This window comes from Corvus kubaryi, unplaced genomic scaffold (genome assembly GCF_017639235.1).
Source record: "Corvus kubaryi isolate FWS band 111438036 unplaced genomic scaffold, C.kubaryi_AGA036_p1.0 37367, whole genome shotgun sequence".
In the NCBI taxonomy this organism is placed as follows: domain Eukaryota; kingdom Metazoa; phylum Chordata; class Aves; order Passeriformes; family Corvidae; genus Corvus; species Corvus kubaryi.
Genome location: NW_024581119.1, coordinates 4,049,251 through 4,076,667, shown reverse-complemented (window position 1 = coordinate 4,076,667; position 27,417 = coordinate 4,049,251). Strand labels below are relative to the sequence as shown.

Sequence of the window (27,417 nt, the reverse complement as noted above, 5' to 3'; positions counted from 1 at the left end):
CTGAGGAGGGGATGACAGTCTCAAGAAAGGGAGCTCAGCCCAGTCTCCAGTCCCCCAGTCTCAGCCACCCAGCATCATCCATCCCTGAAATTCCTGTCACAACCTCCCCATCCCCCCTCCCCAGGCTCAGGGCATCCCCACCAGCCCCCCAGAGCCCCAAACCCAACCAACTCATCACCCCTGCATTTCCCTGCCTTCTCTCAATAAGCCACAATATTGCGAGTGATCCTGCAGAAATGGAGACATCAGTGCCATAAAACACGAGGGACAGAGCAAGGCCACTGGGCTGGAAAATAGCGTGTCTGAAAAAATAAAGACGGGATAAAGATGATGGAGAGGCAACAGCAGGTCTCACCCTGCCGTGATTCAGATGGCTCTGGGGGGTGAAGAGTGGTCAGGGGGGTCCCAGGGGAAAAGGAGGGGTGGAAAATATCCCCCATTTGCAGAAAGTCGTGGCAGCGACACAGTCCAGGCTTGCCGTGAGCTGCCTGCAGGGGTATGCGTGGAGAAGGGAAAGTTTCCCAGATCCCCATGACTTCTTGCCAGCACTGGGGATGGATTTAGCCGGCACTTGATGCTTATTTTTTTACTCTAATGCCATTATGCCACTTGCTTCCCATCTGAGGGATATTTCCCTAATGCGGCTGAAATACAGCTTAGCCGAGGTTACAGCCATTTAATGCTTTGCATTGCAATTGCTTCTTAAGAGCTTGTCCTGCGGAGAAAGCCTTGGGGTTTAAATTTCCAGCCGGAGGGACCCTTTGGTCCTGGATGCCAGCAGCTTTTTTTCACACAAATCCAGAGGAAAGCAGGGTGCCTCGAGTTTGGCAGGGGTTGGGAGTGCTTTCTCCTGCACGGCAATGCGGTTGTATGGAGGGGTTGGGAAGGGGTGTGGTGGATCTCCCGTGGAATTTTTTGGGGGTTCTTTGCAAAGCACCTGCAGATAGCAGGCAGGAGCAACCTCGGTTCTTGGTGTCTCTCTCCTTGCCAAGCCCTGTGCACCACAGCTTCTCCCAGAGCCAGCGAGGAAGCTGCCAGAAATGGGATGAGCTCCAGAGGAGCCAAGTTGCGACAGGATTTAATGGAGGAGCAGCGTTCCCACAAAAAGGATGTGTGTTTGAGCCATTTTCTCTGGCAGCATCTGTCGCTCTCCAACATCTTGGTACCATTGCAACAAATTATTTAACCACTACCCACTGCACCCCATCTGTTAGGCAGCCCTTCCACATGGATGGGGCCCTACTTCCCACCTTTCCAAAGGAACTCACTGGCAAAGGCTGAGCGCCAAACAACAGGACAAATTAAATCAAAAGCACAGCTTTGGCACCCAGGGGGAAAATGCACATCAGCTTTGACTTATTGCATGGCGCACGCTTACAAGAGAGAAGCAGCGGCTTTTGTCACTGCAAGGGGCCATGAAAAATGAATTAGGGCCGCTGCTGGGAGAGGGCACGCAGGAGAATCTTTCATTCCGGCAACGCTGTCCTCTCTCACCTTGGAAGCGGCTACGGGGAAAAAATCACAGGGAAGATGGCGGAGTAAAGAAAGAAAGGAGAGAGGACTTCGTGTTGGGCATCTCGTTGGATGCCCTGGGTTGTGGGAGAGAACATGGGAGGAAGAGTGGTGCCAAGAGCAGTGTTGTTGCTCAAGCAGGAGCACGGAGCTGCTGGGAGATGCTGTCTCCTCAGGAACTCTCTGGAGAGGGCTTGGCTCTGTGGGAGCCTTGACACTGATTTTCATGTACCTTTTGCATTTGTTTCTGCAAGGAGGCAGAAAAGCTCCGTGGGAAGTGGCTCCATGCCAGTCACAGCCTCTGCCAAGCATCAGTCCCTCCCAGTGTCACCACAAGGGTCACCCTGCCTTTCCAGGGCCAAGGAGGAAGGTATCCAGCTCATGCTGGTGATAATGGGTGGATATCATTAGGAACAGCAGCCCTCTAACAAGCCCCGCACCCTTCTTTGCTGCAGATCTGACACCACTTAAGCTCTTTGTGAACTGTAACCATGGCTAATTTGCTCTAACAGGGTAGCACGTGCCCTCTGGACCTTTTTCGAGGGTTCAGTGTCCTTACCAGCACCCCAGGAGGAGGCAGGGGCTGGGAGAGGCTGAAGACAGTAGCTGCCACTTTGCCAAGCCTCGAGCTGCCTGTGAGCTCTCCGTCTCACCGAAATAAAAGGGCTCATTCTTTATTCGACTCATTTACTCCTGAGTTAGAGCCTCGTTCAAGGGTGGTTGGTCCCCGAGTTGTTTTGTTTTGTTTCTTTAAATATTAATTTCCATAATCCATTTATTTCCCAAGGAACTACTTCTTGCAAACAAAAGGTTTAATGCTCCTCTTTTATTCCTGGTAACAAATAAGTTGTCTGAGACGTGCAAACATCCCGGCAGCAGTGAGCCGTGCGCCGGCTGACGCCACAAACCGCGCTAAGGATGCGCAGGGAAGGGGGAGACGCATCCCTGAGGGATCACGGGTGCCATGGCAGCATCTCCCTGGAGACACTCACCCAGAGAGGAAGGGCAGCGAGCCCGGCCAGCACCGGGAAGCCCCCACAACCCGGGATTCCAATCTTTTGCATGGAGGCGTCTCTGACATGCCTTTTGAGAGGGAAGATTTGAGAGCCGAAGGCCGGGAAGCACAATAGAAGATAGACTGCTTGTACCTCATTGTCTGGAGAATAGATGGGCTGCAGGCTCCCGGAGAATAGGAGCTGCCACTCAGGTGGCTTTAATAGAACAGGCGGCAGATAGATTTCAATAAAAGAAATGAGTATAAATATTGTTAGCGGAGAATAGAGGGAAAGTGAAAAAGATCTTGTTTAACGAGTCACAGTGGGAAACTTTCAAGGACTTTTAAGCTAAAAACTCTTCACAATGGTGCTATAATGGCTGGCTCAGGCGACTCGGCTGCGCTGCGTAGCATCGGTGGGGCAAGCGGAGTGGGCAGGTGTCCCTGGAACACCGTGGGGAAGGGCACGGCAGGGAATCCAAGACTGGTTTGGGTTGGAAGGGACCTTGAAGACCATCTCGTTCCAATGCCCTGCCATGGACAAAGTCACCTTCCACTAGACCAAGTTGCTCAGGGCTCCAGTGCCTTGCTTTGGCCGCCTCTGGAGTTGATGCCAATATATTGATCATATGTGACCTCAGGCTGAGTGGCCAGGAGATGTGGTGGCATCTGGAAGGTCTCTGCAGGTCACATGTGAGATGTGTGGCATGGGCCCACTTAATAGTTAAGTATCAGAGTTGTTGTACGAGATATGAGCCCCAAGGGGATCTCAGGGATGCACTGAGCAAATGTAGCCACAAACGTGGGTCCTGTCTCAGTTCTAGCTCTGTGTTGAACTAGAAGTTGAAGAAGATGTCTTTCCTGGCAGGAAAGAGTGGAGGTTTGGCTGCAGGGCCACTGCCCTCCTGATGGCTCCGCGTTGGAATGTGCCTGACCAGAGCCCTGCCAGCTCCAGGAGCTCCCCAAGAAGATCCCCCAAGAATCCCCATGTCCTGACCTTGTGGTCACAGGCAGCCAGAGATGGAACCTTCAGCAATAGTCCCCTGTGCTCATGTCAGCACAAAATCAGGCCTGGGAGGGTCCTCTGTTGCATCTTGAAGCAAAACTCAAAGCACCATCAGCTCACCTATCCCCCAAAGAGCTGGAAGGGGAAGAGAAGCCACAGCATTGCATGGCCACATGCAAGGAGAGGCTCCCACAGCCCCAGGGAGGAGGGGACACTGATACCAGTGCAGGATAAGGACTTTATGGCCACCCCTGTCCCTCACAGCCTGTACTGCTGAGCACAAGGAGCAAAATTGGCTGTGAGAGTTCCTCCAAATCCAACATAATAAAGGATCCAAGTATGGAAGACATGATGCTTTTTCTCTCTCTGGTGACACCAGTCACAGCTGGTGATGGTCACCACCCCTGGGGCGTGAGGATGAGGAGGGACTGCAGCAGTGGAGGGAGCTCCTGCCAACCTCCCACGTCCCTGAGTGCTGCGTGGTGCCAGGCAGTGAGTGCACCATCCCCTGGGGCTTTGCACAACATCAAGCCATGGAAACATGCTCATTAACATGGAAAAGCATGTCAGAGGAGAGATTTCCTTCCTTGTCATCGGGAAACTTCAAAACCAGAGTGGCTTGGCCCCGTGTAAGCACGCCGCAGACTGATACGCTGTGTGCCTGTTGTCTGGGCTGATGGTCCCTCTTCTGAAGGCTTGCGAACATGAAGAACAGGAGGTTTGTACCCCGTACGTCATGTAGGTGTGCTTCCTAAAGGGATTGCTCATCTCAGGGTGGGTCACAGATGGAAGTGGGCTGGAGCCTGTGATTCAGGGATGCAGTATTCACGAGAGGAGGAGAGGAGTTTGTCTGGGTCGATAGGGTAATCTTAAAAAAAATCATTTTTTTAATGATTGTGCTGGATGGTTTCCAGCAGGTTAATTACCCCTAATCTTTGTCCACTGGAGCATGGCAACATTAAGCTGGCACAGGGGAGCTGAAAAGAGGGAGTGCACGGAGGAGAAGCTGCCCTAGCTGGGGTCATTCACCTGATCAAACAAAAATGGGAAAGGGAATTTCAGAAATGCCTGAACTTTGTTCCTTATGTGTTAATTGAGCCATCAGGAGAGGCCAATACTGGTTAATAAGAGGTGAAGCAGGTACATCTCCCAGTTTGGCTGGGGCATGTACTGGAGGCAGCCTTAGCTCTTGTTTACCCACATACCTGGGGCTGTGTCATGCCTCCTTTGAGAGGGATTTGGGGTGATTTGGGGTGATTCCTTCCCCCACCTCCTTCCCCATCCTCTCAGATTCTGCTAAACCTCCCATCCTGCACTTGTCCTCTCGCTGCTGCATGAAGGAGAGGTGAAGCGGGTCTCAGGTGCCAACAATTCTCTTATTACCTTTGTGTGTTTTATTTATTTACCATAAACTGTTATAGGATGGCCATCAGCACCGCAGCGGGGTGACGTTTGAAATATATGGCTCTCGGGTTTAGTGCGTCACTCGGAGCCGGGAGTCTGCGCGATGTTAATTTTTATTGCCAGAAGTAGCCATAAATTGATAGTTGAGAATTGCTGTAGGGACTGTAATTAACTAGTTACTATTTCACCTCCAAAAGGAGCAATGTTTCACGCTCTTACTTTTACTTATCTGGAATCAGCTGCTGTCAACATCCGCTGAAGCCCGTATAAAGATTTATAGACCTTGGAGGTAAATATTGACTAATGGGCAGCTTGGCTTAATGTTCACCTTGAAGGACAATAAATTGTGCTATTGATTGAAGCGAGATGTCAATATCTGCATTGTTGTAAACATTTTAATAAAATTATCTCCATAAAATATTCTCTTTCTTTGGCTGATCCTGGCTAGTGGGATCAGTGCCTGGAAAATGCAGCAGCACAGTGTAGTGGGCAGGGCAGTGCTTTGGGATCAGTGGTGGGACTTTGGGCACCCAGATCCCAAACCTGTTGTGGGACCACTGTTGAGGTTGTGCCTTTGGGCTTTAGAGGTGAAAATGTTGCAGCCCTGCATGGCTGGGCTGGCTCAGCTTGATCTGAGGTGCAGGGAGTTGGTACGGGCACAGGAAAGAGCTCCAAGGAAGCTTTTTTTAATGGCATCACAGGCAGCCTTCAGCCAGGGAAAGCTGTGAGCGGTGTCCTAGAGACCTGAACATGGCTGCAACAGTGAGCCAGGGGACAGTGGCATGTAATTAATTTGGGAACATGTGTTCAGTTTCTGGTGAGTTATTATCTTGTCAGAAGCTCAATGGAAGCAAATGGGGAGGAGGAGTCAGAAGGGAGATGAGTCGGGATGGGAAAACGAGGAGAAGCGAGGGAAGGAGAAAGGCATGGGGAGAGGAATATGGATGCAGGAGGCATCTGCCCACACCTCATCGCATCCGTGCCGTGTGGGACCCCAAGCACAGCCTGGCCATCTGTTGGGTTTGCCTTGGTGCTCCGTGCCACACCAGGACCTTGCCTCCTTCTCCACTGCTGTGATGGTCAAGCTTCCCCTTCCCTGAGGCTTCTAATGGAGATCTGCAGGGCAAGTCCTACACAGTGCGTGGTGGTCTGTGCGTAGCCTCCTGCTCACTGAGCACGAGGATTCAGGCTCTGCTCTTCCATCTCCCCGGATCGCACTGGGTTAGTTCATCATCCTTGGCTGATGAGCAAGCATTACACTTGTGCCTCGTCCGTGGCTGTTCCATTTCTGGCCTGTATTATATTATTAGTATTAATAATAATAATGATGGGTGCTGGCTGTGCTGGTTTTCTAGCTCCTGAGGAGATGAGAGAGCTCTCCATTAATTCCTGCAATATTTCAGCTCCTAATTGTGCTCAAGCAGAGACAGCCTTGAAAGTTCCCACCATCAGTTCAGGCAGAGAGGGGTTGGTATTTCTCAGGGAACTCCTGGAGCTGCAGGACTCTGGTCAAGCCTTGCCCTGAGCATTCCCAAGCTCCAGGTTCTTCCAGGCTGTGATCCCACAGAGTGAAGCAGCTTTATGGATCTGGTTTTCCTGCAAAGCCACTTGTATAGGAGAGGACAGGGGGATGGTGTCTTAGTCACCTCGTGTCACCCACTTCACCAGCAGGCAGGGGTCCTTTATGTCACCTAAATCTTTGGGATGCTGTAGCTGGCACTGAGAAAGCATCCCTGGCCAGAGCCGCTAGCAGGGATGGTATTCCTAATGCTATTGTCATCTGAGCATGATTTATATCAAGCTGTGCAGGGCAGAAACAGGAGTCAGCTCCAGCTCAGAGCATCCTGTCTCAGTCTGGGGCAGGCTCTGTTTGGCTGTAGCCAAATTCCCAGGATGCCAGACCCTGAGTGCCTGAACTTCGTGCTCTGCCTCTCCATCAGCCAATTACAGTGCACATATCTCAGACTTCAGTGCAACGCAGGCACAGAGGAAACCTTCATCCCCCAATTTCCTGAGCTTTTGCAGGTGGAAATCTGACCCTCGCAGTTACTTTGATGAAGTCTTTTGCTGGGGAACAAAATGCACTCGAGCTGCTTTGCTCCCTCATCAAACCAGGGACACAAATTATGGCTTGACTATGGCAAAAGCTAATTCTTGCCGTGTGCGAGCCGACTCCGGAACTTGGGAAAGGGCCTTTGGTTAGTTGGGAAGCAGTGTTATCTGAGCCTTTGCACAACCCAGAGTCAGATTTGTGTGCGAAGCATCTGAAGGCCACCGGCTGTGTCGTTACTTTATCAGCAGGCAGCGCTGTGCTACAGAGAAGCTGATTCTAGGTCAGCCACAAAAAGAATTTTTTCCCCCCCCTCCTTTTTTTTGCAGTGCCGCAGGGCCGCTGGATGTAACGCTGTAATTTGTGTGTCTCTAAAGGATATTGATTTTGGGGTAACGCCTTCATATCTCACCCTTCAGTTGCACTAAGTACTGATGAGCTCAGCGGTTCGCACCACGAGCCACTTGGGTGGGAATTTCAGCTCAGGGCTGAGGACACTGGTGGATGTCAGCAATTCATCAACAGGAAAACTCACTTCACTCCTTTCCAAAGCTCACAGGGCTGCCTTCCCCGTTAGGTCAGCCTGGGAAGGTGGGATGCCCATGTGTGGGCACAGGGTCCTCATTTCAGGGAGCAGTGGATGTGCAAAGTCCCGGGGATGCTGTGTGGAGGTGGCAGCTGTGAGGTCTGGTGCGGGGAGAGAGAGCCAAGGTGGGGTTTCATCACGGCTGAGCATACTTGCACTAGTTTGAGCTGACAATAGTGGCACCTGGGATTGCAGCGTCAGGATCCTGGCAGATGCCTGGGGTGCTCACTGTGTCGAGCTGTTCCAGGGCATTACAGGAATACCATCGGTGCTGGCTTTCCATGGTGGGTGGTGGAGTCTGACCACACTATTCCTGTGGCACAGGAGATGCCATAAAAGCATCAGCCGGTGGGATGCAGGTGGTGTGTGTCCCGCTGGGAGCCTCCCACATGTGGATTTTGCATGCATTTGTTAGGAGCAGGACGCACACGGTTGAGCAGTCAAGCGCAGCGAGTTGCGGCCCGTCAGGTCACGCCAGTACAGACAGAGGTATCCGGGTGGGAAGTGAGGGCTGGCCGAGCTCACGGCATCCCCCTGGGGACCAGGGACCTGTGCTTGGCCTCTCTGCCATTGGCACTCACTCCCAGAAACAGCTGTCCAGAGCTAATTTATTTCCTAATGCTGCAGCAATGTTAATTTATAAATTACACTGGTAATTCGAGCTATTATTAATTTCAGATGGTGTAGGGCAAGCCTAATTAAAATATGACACCAATTGCCACACATATGTACCAAGGACTACCGTTTAAAATTTATAGGAATATTAAGTGTGACACAGGGCTCGGAGATGTTCCGTGCAGTAATTACAGCATCCTGGCTGCGGGAGATCCAGTGGGGAGATGTAAACAACGGGAAAGGGAGAAGTTGTCCCTGTTTTGAGGGCTGCAAAAAGTCATTTTTGCTGCTTGTTTGGGGGGAGAACGTGGGGACTCTTGTGCCCCAACCTGCTCCTGGTCGGCCAAGCACTGTGCGTTTCCAGGAGTGGGTCAAAATAAAGTGAGCTCCTGCAAGGAATGAGGGCTGAAAGATGCCAGAGGGAAGGAAATGCCACTGATTGCATCTTTCTGGCTTTGAGTGAAACTGGAAGCTGCACTGCAGCCTGGATGGGGAAGAGGGGGACAAGTGCAGGCCCCCCAGAAATGAGCCTGGGGTGGCACAGGGATGAGGTGTTGCAGCTGAAGGGAGGTGTTGGCTCCACCACTAATGGGAGTAGACTTGTTGTGGATTAATTGAAGCTGAAAAACTAGAGAAGGGTGTTTGTGTGAGCTGGGTGAGCCTGGAGGTACCTCCCAGCAGGGCCGATGTGCAGAGGTGACCTCAGCTCATTTTGCAGGGGGCAGGTTTGCCCACTTTGCCCACCCTGAGCACCTCAGGGACATTTTCTCCAGGAAGCGATGCTCTCAGTGAGGCCAGAGCTGCTGTCCACTGTTTGCAGAAACCTTTCTGGCAAGGATTTTCTTGGGATGGAGGGGCACGGGTACAAGAGCATTCCGGGCTGGGACTTGCAGGCTGGGTGTCCTAGTGCAGAGTGACACGCTCACACATGGTGACCAGCCAGTGGGCACACGTTTGTTGTGCCTCCCCATCACTCAGGGCCCTCTGTCTCTGCCTCTGCAGCCGTGGGCTTCATCAGTGAGGATGAGTACCTGGAGATCACGGGGATCACGCGGGAGCAGTCGGGAGAGTACGAGTGCAGCGCCTCCAACGATGTCTCAGCGCCCGTCGTCCAGCGAGTCAAAGTCACCGTCAACTGTGAGTACCTGGGGGCCATCAGGGGACAGGGGTGGGGCTGGACTGGGTCACTGTGCTGCCCCACAAGGGAGTGGCACTTGGAAGTGAGGCACACAAAGGCCCCAGAGCGAGACAGGCGGCAGCAGTTTTTCTGAGCAGGTGGTATTTTGCCCTATTTTCCCCTTCTTTTCGAGCTCCATTTTTTTCCACCACCTCCTCCTCAGCTGTCTCCATCAACCTGGGTTTTCCGCCCATGGAGAGATGCTGTGCTGATAACCTCTGAGGAGAGGAGAGAAGTGAGCAGTAAATAGAACTTTTTTTTTTGTTAGAAAAATGAGAGAGAGAAAGAAAGGAGCGTATTTCACGCTCAGGCATACGTGAAGATCCTCCTAAGCCCCTCTCTGGATACTCCAGTAGCTGGACATGTGGCACCCATGAGTTAGGGGCCTCTTGTTTTTGGAAGAGAACCCCCATGAGCCTGAAAACCTCTGGACAGCAGCACCAGAGTGGCAGGAGCTGAGCATGAGCTCAGAGATGATTTTGGCTCCTTCCCATGTGCAGGGAGAGAAAGGAGATCTTGAGGAGCAAGGGGAAGGGATAGGAATCCCCAAGGCTGCTGGGCATTGACCCTGGGTTTCCCTTCTCCCCACAGACCCGCCATACATCTCGGATGCAAAGAGCACCGGCGTGCCCGTGGGGCAGAAGGGCATCCTGATGTGCGAAGCCTCTGCTGTCCCCTCCGCCGACTTCCAGTGGTACAAAGATGACAAGCGGTAAGAGCCTGGGGGGCACAACAGGGGGGAAGACACCGGCCCCACCTGAGCTGCTCCCAGTGCCAGCAGCTTCGGCTCATAACCCTTGGCACAAGTCCGGTTTGGATTCCGATGCAGGTCCCTCTAACAGGAGCAGATTGTGCTTGTCCAGGGCAAATCCAGGCATTCCAGCTGGCAGCCAGCATCCACAGCTGGAGCTGCCACCCCCCAGGATCTGTTAAAGGCTTTGTATTTAACTCATCACATTTGTGGAGGGGGATTTTCCTGGGAATCTCTTTCAGCCCTGTTGGGGCAGGATTGCTGCTGCTGTGCCTCTGTTTGAAGGTGTTGAGGTAAATCCCTGCTTGGGTGAAGCGTAACAACCAGAATGGATATTGGCAGCATGAATCCAGGCACTTAAAAGTGGATGAAACCTCTGTCATCTCTTTAAACACTTTGGCCAGAAGGCAGCTCTTGGAAAGGCAAAAGAAATGTGGTGTTGGTCAAGACACAGGGTTTGCTATGCCCCAGAGACAGCCTGCCCTGCTTTGGGGTGAAAATGGACCTTTTAGGTCAACCAGCTACTTCTGTGTCCTGCCAAAGCAACAGCACAGGGACATGGCTGGGGAATGAGGAGTGGAACAGCACAGCCCAGGGTAGGTCCCACTCTGGAGAAATTGCCTCTCTTTGACCTCAGGAAAAGGGGTTTTAACCAATTTTTGCATTGATTAATCCCTGGAATGCCCAGAGGGGCCATGGTGTGGCCAAACACAGGACAAGCCACACCAGTCACTGATAAGGAGGGATGTTTCAGCCAAAAAACTCCAGTGCTCCAGAAGCTGGAGAGGAGTCTGGGTCTGCCTGCCTTGCCTGGTTTGAGAGGAAAGGAGCAGCAGAGTGTACAAAGCTGCAGATGTTTGCGTGGCAGATGAAAGGCGCTGCTCAGAACTAGGTCAGATCACGAGAGCCTGCGGAGCAGCGGCAGGAGCGGGCTCAGCCTGCTTGATCAGCACCCAGCATGGATCATAATGGGAATCCAGCACTTTCCGTGAGGAATTAGCAAGTAAAAGAGCTTCAGGAGCTGAGCAGGATGGGGACACCAGTACAGGGAAGCCCAAGCTCTTGGTTAATGCTTCAGCATTTGTGCTGGCTGAGAAGCCTCCCCACTGCGGTGGGTGCCCATCGCATCACCCAGCTGGGACACGCAGGGATGAGGGAAGAGGAAGGTGAAGGAAGGCATCCCGCAGAGCAGAGAGGACTGAGGACATGAGAGAGAAACCAGGCTCTTCTGTAGGCTGGGAATGAGCCTTTCCCAGATTCCCTCCCAGGCTTTGGAGCTTCCCTCTCTCTGCACAGCATTTGGCAAGTCCCAGCACCATCCCGTGACTCTGCAGCACAGAGGATGCCTCTGGTCAGCACGGGGATGGTGTGGGCTGGCAGCTGGAGACCCAGCAGAACAGCAGCCATCTCCCGTATCTTGCCCAATACCTTCCCTCTTCTCCCAGACTCATGGGCACAACCAGGGGATAACTGCGCATGGGAAATAGCGGGCACTTCTTCTCCTGATGCCACCCCCATGACCTCCCGTTCCTCTTTTCTCCCAGACTGGCTGAAGGTCAGAAAGGGCTGAAAGTGGAGAACAAAGCCTTCTTCTCCAGACTGACTTTCTTCAACGTCTCCGAGCAGGACTACGGCAACTACACCTGCGTAGCCTCCAACCGGCTAGGGAACACCAACGCCAGCATGATCCTCTACGGTGAGTAGGGCTGAGGGAATCAGCCAGGAAAGGGGAATGGCTTCACAGTGACACCACCAATGGCAGAGACATGGCAAGGGTCTCCCATGTCTTTTGGGGGAGATGTGTGTTTGCTGTTGATCCTTTCTACCCTTGGCATGTGGGCTGGAGGTTGTGGTGAGTCCAGGGAAGGGAGAGCCTCCAAACCTGCCTCCTGATTCAGGTCCAGTGTCTCCCACCATTCAGAGGGGTTCGGCACTGTGTTTGGGATCCGCCAATGCAAAGTTAGGAGCTGGCTGCAGGTTTCCATCTTCTTGCTGAGTATCTAGGAGAGCCTCTGTGTGAAGGCATCCCCCTGTGTTGATGGGTGGGAGGAGAGATGGTGCTCAGGGTCATTGCTGCCCCATTCCTATGTGAGAATAAACAGGCCCCCTGCTCCATCACCTTCCAGGTTGTGTTTTCCGCTGCTGCCAAGCAGATACATCCTTATTGTTGTTGCCAAGGCATATGGGAAGGTGTGGAGGGCAGGGAGGAGGAGAAGGTTTGTACCTTTGTCCCAGTGTTTTCCCTGTATGCTGGACCTGGGATGAGAGCAATGCATCCCTCTGACACTGCTCATGTCTGGGATGGGCTGTGATTGATTGATGTGTTTGTCGAGCCTCTTCAGGTGGCAGCAAAACCAGAGCAGGGGCTGTGCTCACCAGGAGCCAGAACTGGATGACAGATCTCATCCCTGGGCACTGCTTGGGGATATTTGCCTGCTAGGGTGTGGGGTGTGTGGTTCTCACAGCTGAACCATACAGGAGAAGTGGGGACCTCCAGCCTCTCCTGATGTCACCCTAACATTGTCCTCCTCCTTGCCACCTGGTTGTTGTGCCTGGTCATCTCCTTGTCTCTCGTTATTGTGTGGTCAGAGGGAAGCAGAGCGGCGTGACAGATGAGCCTTCCTCATCCCCCGGCTCCATGGGGATGGCTCAGGGCAGGCTGTGCCCCTGGCCATGCAAAGCTCCCCGGGACAGGGAGCTGTCTCACAGTATGTGCTGGGTTCTGGAGTGTGCTGGGCCAGCAGAGCATGGGAGGCATGTGGAGGCCCTGGGAAGTGCTGTCCATGTCTTGGGGAGGGGCTGGATGGAGAGGGGAGCAGTTTGTTTAAGGACAGTAGAGAATGTCGGGCCTTGCCAGGGGCCACACCACAGCCGTGGGGTCGGGGAGGCATCACAGGATAGGTCTGTCCTTCCCTGCCACTGATATTGGCAGCTGGGCCAGGTTCCCCTGAGCTGTGACAGAGGAGTTCATCCCATCTTGGATGCTCAGACCCATTTGCTCCCCCAATAAAGTCAAAGCTGTGTGTGATGAAGGTTTACCTGTGCTAAGCCGTCATTAGCGTTGCTTAGGAACTATCTCAGTTCTCTTCCTCGCCAGCCTTCTTGGCAATCCAATAACCCCATGTTTTAGGGATACCAACACCTCTGGCACTGCAGAGCCACCCAGGCCTGGCTCCACCTGTGCTGCAGGTGTAGGGTGGCCATGCCAAGTGCCCAACATAGCCCGAGCCATATCCTTAGCTGTGATGTTGCAGCCTTCCAATGTGTTTATGAAGTTAAAATCTTAATTAGTGGGGGCCTTTGGTTCGGCATCTGCAGATCCAGGCTGGATGAACAGCCTGAAAGCAAAGATGACATCTCCCTGTTGAAGAGCTCTTAGTTCCTTGGTTTCTAACCCATTTGTGGGACTAGTGCTGTGATGGCAGTGTCGGGTGAGACCCAGGGAAGCATCCCACAGAAGTCTGAGCTTATTTTAGGATCCCCCCTTAGCTTTGTGGTGTGACTGTGAATTCCATCAGGGAACAAAATCAGACTCCTTTGGGCACCTGTAATTTCCATAAAGCTGCACCGTTTGAATGATCCATTCAGTCTTTAGTAATTGGGGAGCGACAGTTCCCTGAGGAGACTATGGCATACAAGGGCCCCATCTCCTGGTGCAGGGCTCCCCAGCACCCCCAAGAACAACCCCTCCCTGATCATCAGCAGTGTGATGGCCCCAAGCGTCATAGGGCTGAACTCACCCGTCCCTAAGCAACCAGTGTCTTCAATCTGGCGATTAATGTGCCTTTATTTATCGATATATTTATTTATTTAATGGAAGATAAGAGGCAAGTGGATGCGGTGGCTGCGCTACCTGCGCATGAGAAATGTCTCTTCTGTGAGGTTTTGTGGGACGATTTTGTGACTGGTCCCTTTTCACTGAAACTTAGTGAGTGTTTTGGAGTTTTCCCCCTACAAAGGGAGGTTTAATCTGTGCAGGTACCGTGACATGAGCCTTTTTGGGGTTGTGTGAGAGGCTAATGTAGCATTCATCTTTTAATCCTTTTTTTAATCTAATTTTTCAGGGAGGTCAACTAGTGCTTTATTTAACATGTAGCACTCGTTATTCCAGACCTGCCGCCTCATTCAGCGGCTCATTTGGTGCTGTCTGGGATGTGATAGAGTGCTCAGGAAAACCACATCGTTCTGTGGAGTTGGGGAAAAAAACCAACCCTCTGCTTCTCACCCATCACACAGTCCATGTTGCTCCCAGAGGCGGCTGTCAGGCCATAAATCTATTTGGGATGTTGCAGGGTTAGCAAGAGGGTTGGGCCCTGAACTCATGGGGGAGAGGTGAACCCCCTGCATCCCCCAAATCCCAGCCCCTGTGCTTTGCCTTTTGCACAGGGTGCAGGCTTTGCCAGGTCTGAGGTCCTGTATTCAGCTCATCTCACGTTCCCTCCGAGATGAGGGGACCATGGCCCCACAGCAGTGGAGTGTGATTTGGGCAACAGATCCCATTTCTACCCCATCCACTGGTTTTCCCGCCCCAGGTCGAGGGCAGGCTGAGGGAGGTGTCTCGAGCCTACGCTTTCCATTGTCCTTTTGCCTTAACTTTCACTTGTTCTTTAATTTTTAGAAGAGACAACTACTGCTCTGACACCCTGGAAAGGTCAGTAATTTGGGGGTCCCCCACAACGCCAGTGTTTCCCCTGCTGTTCCCCTTGGGCCCCTCTGGCTCCCACCACAACTCATCTCAGCGGGAGCCGCAGCACCCACCGCCTGGATCTCCTGCCCCACAACCCCACTGCTTTCACTGGTGTAGGGATGAATTAGGGCTTTCTTAGCCACCCTCCCATCCTGCCCCCTCCCCGCCAGCCTACTGTGCCTGTCTGGTGGTGGTCTGTGCCCTCTGCATGCCTGTCCCCATCCCATGGTGACCCGTTCCCTCCCCATTGCCAGGGCAAAGCAGGGATGCCTTTGGGCTGCTTTCCCAGTGGGTCTTGTGGCAGGTCCTTCCTCCTCTGGGATGCTTCCAGTGTCTTTTTTATGGGATGAGATAGGGGTGGACAGGCATTTGGTCCCCTTCCTGGTGTTATTCCTGGCCAGAACAGCCAGCTCTCTGCTGTGCAATCTTACTGTCCGGCCAACTGGCTTGGTGTCATCTTGATTTTGGGGTGGCTTCATTTGTGATGAATTGAGTGGTCAGTCCTTGGGATGACTTGTAGATGTCTGTGGAGGCAGTGTGTGAGACCTGGATTTGGTGCCTGGATTTGTGAGGTGTGAGGTGGCTGAGTGTGCTGGGGAGTGTTACTGGTGGGAAACCAGATGGTTGCTGATGCTCAGTGCCCCAGTCAGGTTTCGAAGTGAGGGAACGTGTCCTGGGGTTTCAAAAGCAGTTGTGAATCAGACCTTGTGGTCAGCCCTGCTTCCACAAGACACCAGCATGGATGCCTTTCTGAGGTCTTTTCCCACCTTAGTCTTCTCCTGGGCCAGCTATGTGGTGAAAAAATGGGTGTTTTGGTGAAAGCCATTGGCTAAGATACCCTCCACATATTTTTCCACAGTGAGCTTTGAACTCCTCACCCCCTGTGATCCCCAGAGATGGGTGGGCTTGGCTCTTCTTGACCAGCCTCCTCATCCCATCTCCTTGAGGTGGTTTGGGCCCATGCTGAGCCCCACAGAGACTCTGAAGAGGTGCAAAACACCAACTCCTCAATGTAGTGCTGCTGGCACTGTCTCTGCAGGGTGGGCAGGTGGTTACTGTCCCTCCCAAGGGACGCTAGTGGGGAACAACAGGGTGGTCGCCCTGGGGTGGGCAGAATGTGCTGGGCAAAAACTGTCATCTCCCCTACAAGTATGGCTGGAAAACTGGGACCAGTTTGGAGGAGGGTGAAGGGGGCTGAGGGAGGTCGGATGGTGGTGATGCACAGGGAGTGGGCTCAGGATGGGGACTTAGGGCTGAAAATGAACCGCAGGGGATCTTGTCCCAAAGACCAGCATTGGTGGGGACAGGGACGGCTGCTCCTGCATTCTTGAGGACAGCACAGATGGAGGGGGACACCCGGAGAGCTCTACCACAGAGCAATCCCACCACGTGCAACACCACCAGGGCCCCAAATAGCGTGACTTTTTTGGTTTTAATCTTTCTCTCGTGGTTTCTGCTATTTGTTGACTTTGTGACCAACCACGCGGGCGTTCCTGTCCCTTCCCGCAGGCCCTGGCGCAGTGCACGACGGGAACAACGGCGCGTGGCGGCGAAGCGGCTGCGCGTGGCTGCTGCTCCTCCCGCTCGCCCACCTCGCCTGCCAGTTTTGACCCGAGAGCCGGCCCGCGGAGTAGCGGCGGCGACGACCATGGCCAGCGAGTGCAAGCAGAAAGGAGAGGAAGAAAAGAAGAAGAAGAAGAAGAAGAAGAAGAAGAAGTGTTCACCGTTTCCGAAAATAATCATAAGAATTGAGAGAGTATCCGGCCAGACCACCTGGGGGAGGGGGAGAGAGGAAAAACACGCAAAAAAAAAAACCACAACGGGAATTTGGAATGGAGAGAAAAGGGAAAAAATTAATAATCCAAGGCTTCCTGCTGAAGATGCAATGCGACTGAGTCTTTTTCTTTTCACCCTATTCTTTTATTTTTTTGTCCCCTGCCACTTTTTCCCCCTGTTTTCGCCGTTCTCTGCCACGGGCCAGACGGAGGATGGATGGGGCCATCAGAGTGTGGCGCTTGCCCCCTGCCCTGTCCTCTTCACCGCCCCCGCCCGCCTGCTCCCTCCCATGGGACCCTCCATCCAGACACACCGGTTTTCTCCTTTGCCAAGATTTCCCCGTCTTCTCATGGACTGTGCTGCCATTCGTGTTTCAGAATATATATATATATATATATATATTTTTCTCCATGTATACATATATATATATATGTATAGATATATAGATCTTCAACAGTTACCACCCCACCGTGAAGGGAAAGGGAGGAAGGAGACTGGCATCGAGCCACACTTTCATCGTACCATCCGTGGACATCGTGAATGATAAGGGATTCTGAGTCATGGTTAATTTTATTAATTGTATTTTCTGATATGAGCCTAGAACTCTTAGTTCCTAAAAAACAGAAATGCAAAAAAAAAGAGGGGAAAAAAAGAAAAAAAAAAGGAAAAAAAAAACAATCCAGGAGAGGGGGAGCAAGCGGAGAGAAGTTTGTTTGCCAAGGAGGTGACCAGCCAAGGAGGCTTGTGAGCCCGGCAAGGAGGAAGAGGAGGAGGAGTCCTGTGCTGAACCCCCCCAAAACCGGCCCAAAAGCAGTCGTCTGGACAGTTCCTGCCGAGGGCACGGGCGACACTCGCCGCGCGTTGAGGTGGAGGGAGACGCTGAATCTTTTTATGGGATATATATATACAGTATATATAAATATACATATATATATATATAATTTTTTTTTTGTTAGAGTTTAGCCACGGTTCCCAGCAGGGTCCTTCCGCTGCCATTACTGCATGCTGTATATGGAGTTAGGTGTGTATCGGTTCTCAACGAGACGAGCGTCTCAGTCCACACGTCCCTGAACGCCCTCGCCTTTCCACCCTCGGGTCACCGGGGACAAAGGGTCACGGGGGACCGGGGCCCCTCTCCGTCGCTTTTTGCCACGTGGCCCCAGCCCCTTCGCGGTGGAATAAAGCGAGCTGAGGGACAGAGGGAGATCTATATAGCTCAGTTTTATATTTTTTTATTTATATATATATATATATATATGTGTATGTATATGTGTGTGTGTGCGTGTGTGTGTGTGTATATATATATATATATATATATATATAAAAAAAAGCCCACAAAAGAAATAAGAAAAAGAAGGTGAAGCAACCGGCCCTTGCTGAGGCGCAGGACCTGTTGCCTCGCCATCCATTTCGGCGGGGGTTTCTCCTGCGATTGGTTTTCCTCCTTCGATTTCCTTTCCTTCCCTGCGGCCGGTGGCGGGGGGCACGCGGGGGGCCCGGGCGCGGGCAGGCGGGCGGCGAGGGGGCTCTCTCTGCCTATCCATTAAAACGATTGTTCCATGTGGCCGCTCCGTCTGGTTGTGGTGCTCATTGCCGCGGGGGCCAAGGCCAGCCCGCGTTCTCCCCTTGCGCCACTGGGAATGGGCAGGGATGCGGGGAGGGGTGCTGGAGCGGGGCTGGCAGATGGGAGCACCGAGGCATCGCAATGGGCCAGGAGAGCATTGGAAAGATGGCCCCTGGACCTCACTGGTGAGCCCAGCAAACATGCTGTCACAGGTAAGGCTTTGGTGAGTAGCTGGAGAGGGTGTGAGGCACAGCTGTGCCCTATTCCCCTGCTCAGGACCCCACTCAGCCCCCCTAAGCTCACGGTGTGGCTCTCTGGCCCAGCTGCACAGCGTTGCAGGGGATGCTTGTGGAGCAGCTGAAGCAAATCTCGTGTGGGAAGGAGAGGCACAGTAATGTGAGGTGGGTGTGAGGAGCAGGGTTCCCTGTGCAATGCTGTCTACAGGCAAAGCACAGCAGGATTGTTTGGGTGTTGGTGCATTTTGCTGTCCATGGAGCCTTGTCTTGGTCAGGGTGCTGGTTTTTGGTGATGCTGGAAGCTTGGTTAGTGAGCTTGGTCCTCAGCCTCAGCTGTAGCCTCCGGGGTGCTGATTTCTTCAGGTCACCCGGCACATTTGCAAGATCAGAAGTTGGTTGCTATTGATGGCGTGACAGTTTCGTGTGAGGTTTTTTTATTTCTTGACCCTGTGATGTAACCCAAGAGATGAGCACGGAGAAGAGGGATGGGAAGGTGTTGCCTCGAGGTGTGACATGCAGTGTCCAAGTGATACCGATGTGGGGTAAGGGAAGAACCATGCTCAGGGTTTGTGGCACATCCCAAGTAAGGGACAGGATACTGAGGGTGTGGAGACAAGAGAGCTGGGCACAGGTAGCAGGGTCAGGATGGCAGAGATGATGGCATTGGTCTTTATGCAGGTCTTGCAACTCCCAGGTTGGACCTGCCAGCCACAGTAGAGCAAACCTGGTAGGGGGGGCAATGCCCGGATGCTTGGGGATTATGGGGAGGGATCTGGGGATAGGTGTGGAGGTAACAGGGCTCTCTCCCTCACCTCCTCTCTGTAATTGTAAAGTTTTTGGTGTTCTAGGTGGGAGATCAAGGAGTGTCCAGTGCCAAAGTAGCAGACAAAGAGGAAGTTAAAGAGAGAGAGGCGGCTCGATGGATGCGTTTATGTAATAATTTATTGACATAGGTAAGGGTGTCTCTTGGTGCTGGGTAGGGATGGAGGTCATGGTCTGAAATATGCCCTCCCTCCCCCTGGATGTAGCAGCTGAGGTCCTTGTCCTTAGGCACAGATTGGGTGTTGCTGAGAGCCATGGAGAAACATCCTGCTCAACCTGGGAAAGGGAGATGGAGGGGGCTGCACCACCTCCCCGTGCTCTGCGATGGGGACAGTGCAGGCGAGGCATCAGGATGTGCCATGAGCAGGAGCATTTGGGCATCTGTAGGTATTCGCTCCAGTGGAGGCAGGTCCAGCACTGGGTATCCAGCAGAACTGGCATGGGAAGATGGGAAGCATTAGGGAGGCTCGGATTGTGGTGGGATCCCCAGGGGCCACATGCAAGGGGTGAGTGTTGCTTTGTGGTAGTTACATCAAATCAGCTCTGGCTCCCTGATAGATTGGAGTTTTTGGAAGAGGCTCAAAGCAGAGCCTCCCATGGTGGTCACCTATGCTTGATTCACTGCAGGTGACATTGAGGAAAGCAGGCAAGGTGACACATCCCTCCCAAATCCCTTCCCTCAGGAGGCTGTTGGGTTTTGAGAAGCACTTACCTTTCTGCTGGGGCCACTGGAGGGGGACAGCAGTGGTGTCCCTGATGTGCAAGGTCACAGCAGCTCTCAGCAGTGCTGGGATGGAGCTGTTTGTTGTGGGGTTCAGGGAAAATCTCTTGGGACTGGGCTTTTCATTTCCACGTTGGGGAAGACGAAAGGAGGTCTCAAAGTGAGCAAGACTCAGATGGGTCTGGCACAATCCCACTGCCCCCAGTCTCCTGGCAGCAGGTGTCTCTTTAGAGGAGCTTGTTGAATGTTTTCTCCTGGTTGATGATGTGGAAAGGTGAGGCATCCCCTGGGAGCGGAGGGCACAGCCTGCTGTGAGATTACAGCCATGTCAGGGAGATGCTGAGGGTCACGGCTCTTCTGCTCCTGGTCCTCAAGGTTTTTGTCCTTTGATGAAGACATTTGGTCTGTGTCACGCACTGCCAGATCACAATAGGAGCAAACCTTGGGAGCACATTGTCTGGAGAGGCATCCCTTCATGGGCGTAGGTTTAGTTGTCAGAGTGAGTGTTGCTGCAAGACGACGGAGGAGACGCTGGGAATGGCTCGGTTGTGGAAAAGAGGCCCCTGATCCTGCTGCTTCCACTGAATGTAGGTGAGTGATGAGAGCAAAGACAGTCCTTACCCTGCAGGGACTCCATCAACAGGTACATGCTCATCGGCAGACAGAGGTGGACGGGACCTGGGACTCACTGGTGGATTCCAGGGGAGTTGCATGGATGGGGTGAGGGATGGCCCAAACAGCAGCAGGCCCCCAGCTGTGGGGCTTGAAGCATCACTGTTGCAGGGGACAATCAAAAGAGGGTCCAACCAAGTGCTGGGTGAGACCACAGGAGCGGCAGGGGTCCCAGGCACTCGGGAGCCCTCCCAGCTCAGCTCAGCAGGTGCCCAGCCCCGCATCCCTTCCCTGGGGTGCGTGGGGCCCATGAAGCAAAGCCCCGAAGGTACAAAGTTCGTCAAACTTTATTGATACACTGCACAATCACAACCATCTCTTATTCTTGCCGAATTAGAAAAGGTTACAACTACAATGTAACATGCACAAATCTCAGGTAGTATAGCCACCCTTGGAATACAATGATCGACAGAAACTCAAGACCGGCCGTCAGCAAGAGAGACCCGAGAGCCACACTGCCCCCGCCCTGGGTGCCCGGCCACCCCCTGGGCATCCAAACATGAAGAGCAGTGGTCACAAATGGGTCTGCCACCCGGCAGAGCCGTGGCGGGGCCGGCCTCAGACAGCCAACACGTTCCTCACAATGGCACGTTACATGGCACGAGAAAGTTGAATGCCGTCCCGGCAGGGGACAGGGGAGCCCACCCGACCCAGGGAGAAGGATGGGATGGGGGCAGCCCTGGCGCCAGGCCCGCCAGCCTCAGTGTGCGTCGTGGCGTCTCGTCTCTGCCACTCTCTGATATGCCATGGCCTCTGGCCCTGTGATTCTGCAGCATTTCTGCTGTGGGGACAGAAATTTGGGGCTGACCAAGGAAAGGGCACGGGGTGGCAGCGGGGAGCTGTTGTGGGGCAGTGCACACCAGTAAAGGCATCAGGGCAAGGTGTCTCCTGCACCCAGGGTACTTTTGGAGCAGGCATGTGGGGGAGGATGTGCGTGTCACCGTGCTGGCTGAAGACAGTACCATCCCCACTCGATAAACATGACCGGGGCCCTGGAAGAGGACCCAGATCGCTGACAGTGCCACCTTTCTTGGATGCCAGTGGAGAAGCAGAGCAACACCGCAGGGACCGCAGGACGCGGACTCACCCAGTCAGTGCCGGATCCCCGTCCACCAGGTAAGCCAGCGCCTCAGGCCAGCACTGGGGCAGCCCCGCCTGGGGTCAGGCGTTTTTTGTCAATCAGCCATGGCACATGTTGAACATCCAGGATGTGGGGGCAGGAGCACCCCTTGAGATTTTGTAGCAGGTCCTGGGCAGCCCATTGAGAACACGGATGAGGACAGGCACAGCTGCATAGAGGACAGGGTGGTGGCCCATCATGGCCTCTGGCCCGGGGTGGTTTTTTCCATCTTGTGTGCTGAGGGCTGGCACCCCAGCTGCTTTGTAGCCACAGAAAGCAGGTTTGGGCAGCAGCAGAATTTGCATGGGGAAGACAGCATGTGTGTGGCCGTTGTTCTTAAGTCATATCACTTATGGAGGGAGAAGGAAGGAACAAGGCCCGGGGAGGCGCCGGGTCAGGACAGGGGACGCTCTGTGTGCTTGCTCGGTGCCTGGCTGTTGTCGAGTCTCCCTGTCGCAGCAGTAGGGTCCGGTGCCATGTGTGACGTTTCAGGAGCAGGATGGGAGTGTCCATCCCCAGACTGTGGCCCCAAAGCATTCCTGGGTGGCCATGGAGTGCCAAGAAGGCTCAGGGCTGCCACAATGTACCAGGCAAGGGCGTCCATGGTGCACGAGGCCATCAGGAGCACAATTCCATATGCAGGGAGATGACATGGCTACCGCCACCATGGGTGGTAGCTCCCAGGGTGGCTGGAAGAGGCAGAGGGCAGAGTCTGGGTGTGTCTGTTTTGGTGTCTCAGGCAATTTGCAGCAGGGAGCATTGGAGCCATCCTTGTCCCTGCTGTGCCAGCACAGCAAACCGACAGAGCCCAGGCCTCCTCCACACGGTCAGACACGTCAGACTTTCCTCAGGCAGGGGCACGTGGTGGGCGTGAGACAAGGCAGAGTGAGAACATTGCAGCTCAGGGCCCTCAGAGGGGCAGAGATACAGACAGTCATGAGCGTCAGAACTGTAGCAAAAGCGCCTTGTCAGCTGGTGTTTCGCTCTGTCGTTCAGAGCCTCTGCCCTGCGCTGGTGGTGCTGTGCTTTTGATGTGCAGGTTGAAAAGTGCTTGGAAAACAAGCCCAGAGAAACCTCCCCAAAAAGTGCTGGCGGAGCATCAAGGTGAGAGCCATGGGGCAGCCCCTGCCATCGGGGGGGCAGCAGCAGAGTGGGCTGGGATCCGGAGCAAAGAGTGAGGGCCTGGCTGTCCGATGCAGCAAGAAGACTCTAGTCCCTAGGAGGGCTGGTGGCAGTCCCCAGGGCTCACATTCCTGGGAGAGCAGCCTCGTGTCCTCAGGAAGGTGAGGGGGTTTTAGTGGGAAGCACAGGGGTACGATGTCAGCTGGAATAAAGAGCAGTGGGAAGTGCGTGACCCTTGAAGGACAACAGGTTGTGTCGGGTGACCCTCTCCGAAAGGGCCAGCGAGCATCCTGTCAGGAGCAGAGGCAGGTGAGGGGGGGCTGGCGACATCGGGGTGCTTAGGGAGGAGCTTTGGCGACGAGAACTGACATTCAGGACCAAGAGGGCTGAAGGCAGAGCCAAAAGGCTTCAACCTTGGGGTCTTTTTGGGCATAGGCGGCTTAGTGAGACGACGAGATGGACATCCCGGTGAAGGCTCTGGGCAGCACCCGGCCCGACGGCTCCGTGCCCCCAGCGTTGGAGATGAGGCAGCCTCAGGGGGCACCGTCCGTGCCGGGCCACACCCCCGGGGCGATGGTGGCGGGTGACAGTCTGGTGGCACGTGGTGGGGTCTGTACAGCGTAACCGGCGGCGAGAACGATCCCGGCACGTGGGAGACGGGGCCATCCTCGGACGCTCGGCACCGCCGCCCGTCCTCCGGTGCATCGCCCGTCCGACGGAGAGGAGTCCCCGGGCGGCGCGGCGGCCGAGCCCGCGGCGGGGGAGAGGTGCGGCGAGGCCTCCCGGGACCCTCCGCTCCCTTATCAAAAGTCGAGGAGGAGGCGAGCGAGGAGGGTGGCCCAGAGGCAGAGGCCAGAAGCCACCCGGGATGCCGCGTTGCCACCGTCGTGCACCGCTCCAGGCCCTGTTTGGAGGAGAGAAGAGAAAAACAAAGGACAGCGTTAGTTCCAGAGCTGAGATGATGTGATAGAGTGAAGGGAACCCACCTCCCCTTTGTCTTTGCAGTTCCCCTTCACATCCCACCCCTCAGCTGACTGGGGTGTTGTGTTCCCCCTTGGAGGCGTGGTGGGTTTGTCCATCATTTGGAGAGCATTATCAGTGTTGAGGAGGAGATAAGGAGGCAGGCAAAGAGCTTGAGGAGCACTTAGAGGAGGCACAGTCCTTGTCTGAGGAGGAGGAGGAGGATGCCCTGGGCAGGTGTCAGTCCAGCCCCACCATGCTTGGAAGTTGCCCTCCTTGGAGAGTCCTGATGGAAACCACCACATGAGAGCCACTGGGGACCAGAGACCTTGGTGCTCCAGAGTGGCACAACTTGTGACTGGTAACAAATGATCGTCGGCTCAGGAAATGGCATCGTGCAGATGTGGATTCTCAGGTATGCAGGAGCATTTTGGGGTCACTGGGGGTTCTTGGCAGGCAGGTCAGGCAGGGAGGAGGCTGGTCATCTGGGTACACAGCTGGAGAGGAGATTTGTTGCTTTTTATGGTGCTCGGGTTGTTGTTTGGGCTTCAGGGTGCACAGGAGGCCAGTCAGGATGGGATGAGACAGCTGGGCAGAGTGAGGGAAGCAGAGACAGACACAACATGCTCTGCTCATGGGTCTGCCCACACTCCCTGTGGCCATGGAGAAGCATTTGGGGAAGCTGCAGGTCTGAGTCCCATAACTAAAGTTCTGAAAGTGAAGAAATAGAGAAGTAAGTGCTCAGCTGCCTTAGCATCAAAAAGGGCATGGACAAGTGTGAAGTTAATGGGATTCTGAGGCATTTGTGAATATGCTCTCAGGCCTGCAGTCAGTCACCTGGAACAGGTTCATCACAGAATTCCAGAATGGTTTGGGTTGGAAGGGATCTTAAAGCCCATCCCATTCCACCCCCTGGCATGGGCAGGGACACCTCCCACTATCCCAGGTTGCTTCCAATCCCATCCAACCTGGCCTGGAACACTTCCAGGGATGGGGTAGCCACAGCTTCTCTGAGCAACTTATGCCAGGGCCTCACCACTCTCAAGTGAAGAATTTTTTTCCCAGTATCTAATCTAAACTCATCCTCCTTCAGTTTAAATCCATTCCCCCTTGTCCATGCCCTTATCAAAAGTGCTTCCCCAGCTTTTCTGTAGCCCCTTCCAACCCAAATCATTCTGTGATTCTATGAAATCGTATCCAGTTACATTCATTTCCTCAGGATGGTGTTATTCCTTGTCTTTTTCTCTACTGATTTTTTGTGAACATTTATCTTAATTCAGGAAGAGGCAAAGGAGAGCCCGAGATGTTAAATCCAAGCACTGCCAGAAGGTGAAGGAAATGATGGGAAGATTGAGTGATGAGCGAGAAGCTGTGTCATGCCCATGCTCAAACAAAATTGATTACAAGAGCACATGATCATCCAAGAGGGGTAAAACTGCTACGCTGTAATCAGACATTTCCTCGCTGAATAGACCTTGTGATGTGAAAGGTGGAAACCCACAGGCATTTGTTAGGGGCAGGTAGAGCCTTGGCAGGTAGAATGGAGAGGGCTTCTGAGACTGGTTTTCTCTCAGACCTGTTACTGCTCCCTATTCTTTGGTTTTGACCCCTCAAACCAATGGCAGCTGCTCAGCACATCATCCAAAAACTATAAAAATAGTGAAAATTTCTGCAGATTTGAAACTAAATGTTGATTAGCCTTAACCTTTTATGTATTTACACCTGCCCAAGCACTGCTAAATCAGTGCCTTTCTCTGGCATCTCTATCTATAGATGGTGGATTTTAATGTGTGACTAATTCTTATCACTGTTTTCTAGTTCACAGTTCTGCACTGGTTATTGGCTTTGATTTAATGACACTTTTAGAAATTTCATAATCTATCCTAAAGCAACTGCACTGTGGTTGAGTTGGAGAGTTCCCAAACAGATAAGTCACCCAATACAGAGAGGAAATAAAACTCAAAGTGCTGGGTCATTACTAGAAAAAATAAAACAAGTATTTTCTCTTAAATTTATTCTTAATTCTTTTCTGTGGAAGAATGTATTCTGGTATCAGACAGCTTGGCCTTGTAAAGATTGTAAAGATAGTCTACAGAAGAGACAAGCATAAAGCTACAGGGACAGAATAAAGTAGTAATTAGATACGATCATGAAATCAGGGCAGATGGCTCATTTCATCACAGGCTGCCTGTGACTCCTGTGTGTTCTCTGAACTGTCACTCCCTAGGGGAAAAGAACAGCTCCCACCAGGACAGGGAGAGAACTCAACTGAGGCTCCCTAGCCCTGGCATCCCAGCAAATATTTTGGCTCTGCTTTGCTCAAATCCCAGTGCCTGGGCATTGAGGTGTGAGTGCACTGGGGCTCTGGCTGCCCCTACTCAGCTTATTATTGTAGTAATTTATTATTGCTTGCTTGTAGTTTTCTTCTTGGTTTATTTTGTGTCCACCTTTATGACTATGTTCTTCCTCTCCTGGCTATTTCCTTCCTTCCCCATGAGGCAACCTTAGCTTTTGAGACCTTAAAGCTACCATGGCACAACCTCTGCCCCCTCATACCAGCACTCCTGTTTGAGACTCACAGCTAATTTAGGCCAAGTTTATTAAGGACTAATTATTTACCTGTGTATTGATGATGATTAAAGCCTAACCCTGAGTGACATGTGATGTTAATGATTGTCTAATAAAGCCTGGTCTAAGGTTTCAAACTGTGTGGCTATCTTTGACACATCTCACCAAATCTGCTGCTGCAGAAGCTAAAGGTCAGTATGGACAGAGGGACACAGAGATTGACAGGTACCAGCCAGAAGAGATGGAGCTGGAGAGCTTTGCTCTGCTCTAGATCCTCGGGATCTACATCTTCTCCCCATAAAGCTGAATGCAGGAGGAGCTCATGTGCAGCCAGGCCAAGAGGTGCAGGTGCTCACAGGACATTGGCAGGATGGAACTGGGAGGCACAGCCAGGGCAGGGGCCAGGGGCCAAAGCCTGTCACGAGCAACACGTGGTGACAAGGGAACTCGAAGTCACTGGGCAAGCTGGGGTGAGGGCGGGATTGACGCCACAGTGGCACCATGGCAGCCTGGCATGCCACAGAGATAGCACACGGGGGTTCCTTGGTGCGGAACAGAACAGAAGGAGTCGTGACAGGGACACAAACGCAGGTTCAAGCACTGGTCTCACTGCTGGAGGTGGTGACCTCAAATAGTGGCACAAAAAAAATGCTTGAACTCAATGAAGTTCAGCATGGTCACAAGAGATGGAATGTGACCTCAAGTAATCCCTTGTTAATTGGCTGACCTAAAGGAACCCCAATGACCTATAGTCACCCCAAAGTGCTCTGTAGAGAGTTTGACCACAAGTAACCCCAATGACCTATAGTCACCCCAAAAATTAGCTAGTTGACCTCAAGTAACCTCAAAGTGCTCTGCACAGGTTTGACCTCTAATAACCCCAATGACCTATAGTAACCCCAATAAGCCACTGGTTGACCTCAAGTAACCCCCAATGACCTATAGTAACCCCAAATCTTGACTGGTTGACCTCAAATAATGACCTCAAGGAACTTCAAAGTGCTCTGCACAGAGCAAGTTTGACCTATAGTAACCTCAATGACCTATAGTAACCCCAATGACCTATAGTAACCC

The 27,417-nt window shown here is 53.0% G+C and overlaps 2 protein-coding genes across 8 annotated transcripts in view; one reads left to right on the top strand and one right to left on the bottom strand.

The window, feature by feature from the left end:
- Positions 1-18,122, top strand: part of LOC121667538 (protein CEPU-1) — a 352,366-nt gene extending 334,244 nt beyond the window's left edge. For 4 of the 5 annotated variants that reach the window (XM_042034291.1, XM_042034293.1, XM_042034294.1 and 1 more), the window contains 5 exons: positions 9,170-9,304; positions 9,936-10,056; positions 11,640-11,791; positions 14,714-14,746; positions 16,292-18,122. In XM_042034291.1, coding sequence (XP_041890225.1) covers positions 9,170-9,304; positions 9,936-10,056; positions 11,640-11,791; positions 14,714-14,746; positions 16,292-16,392 — 542 coding nt within the window. In that variant the 3' untranslated portion in view covers positions 16,393-18,122. The remainder of the gene's footprint in view (positions 1-9,169; positions 9,305-9,935; positions 10,057-11,639; positions 11,792-14,713; positions 14,747-16,291) is intronic. The other variant, XM_042034292.1, reaches the window with a different exon arrangement.
- Positions 18,123-20,842: 2,720 nt separating this feature from the next.
- Positions 20,843-27,417, bottom strand: part of OPCML (opioid binding protein/cell adhesion molecule like) — a 291,946-nt gene continuing 285,371 nt past the window's right edge. For all 3 annotated transcript variants that reach the window (XM_042034297.1, XM_042034295.1, XM_042034296.1), the window contains one exon: positions 20,843-23,719. In XM_042034297.1, the coding sequence (XP_041890231.1) occupies positions 23,619-23,719 (101 nt within the window). In that variant the 3' untranslated portion in view covers positions 20,843-23,618. The remainder of the gene's footprint in view (positions 23,720-27,417) is intronic.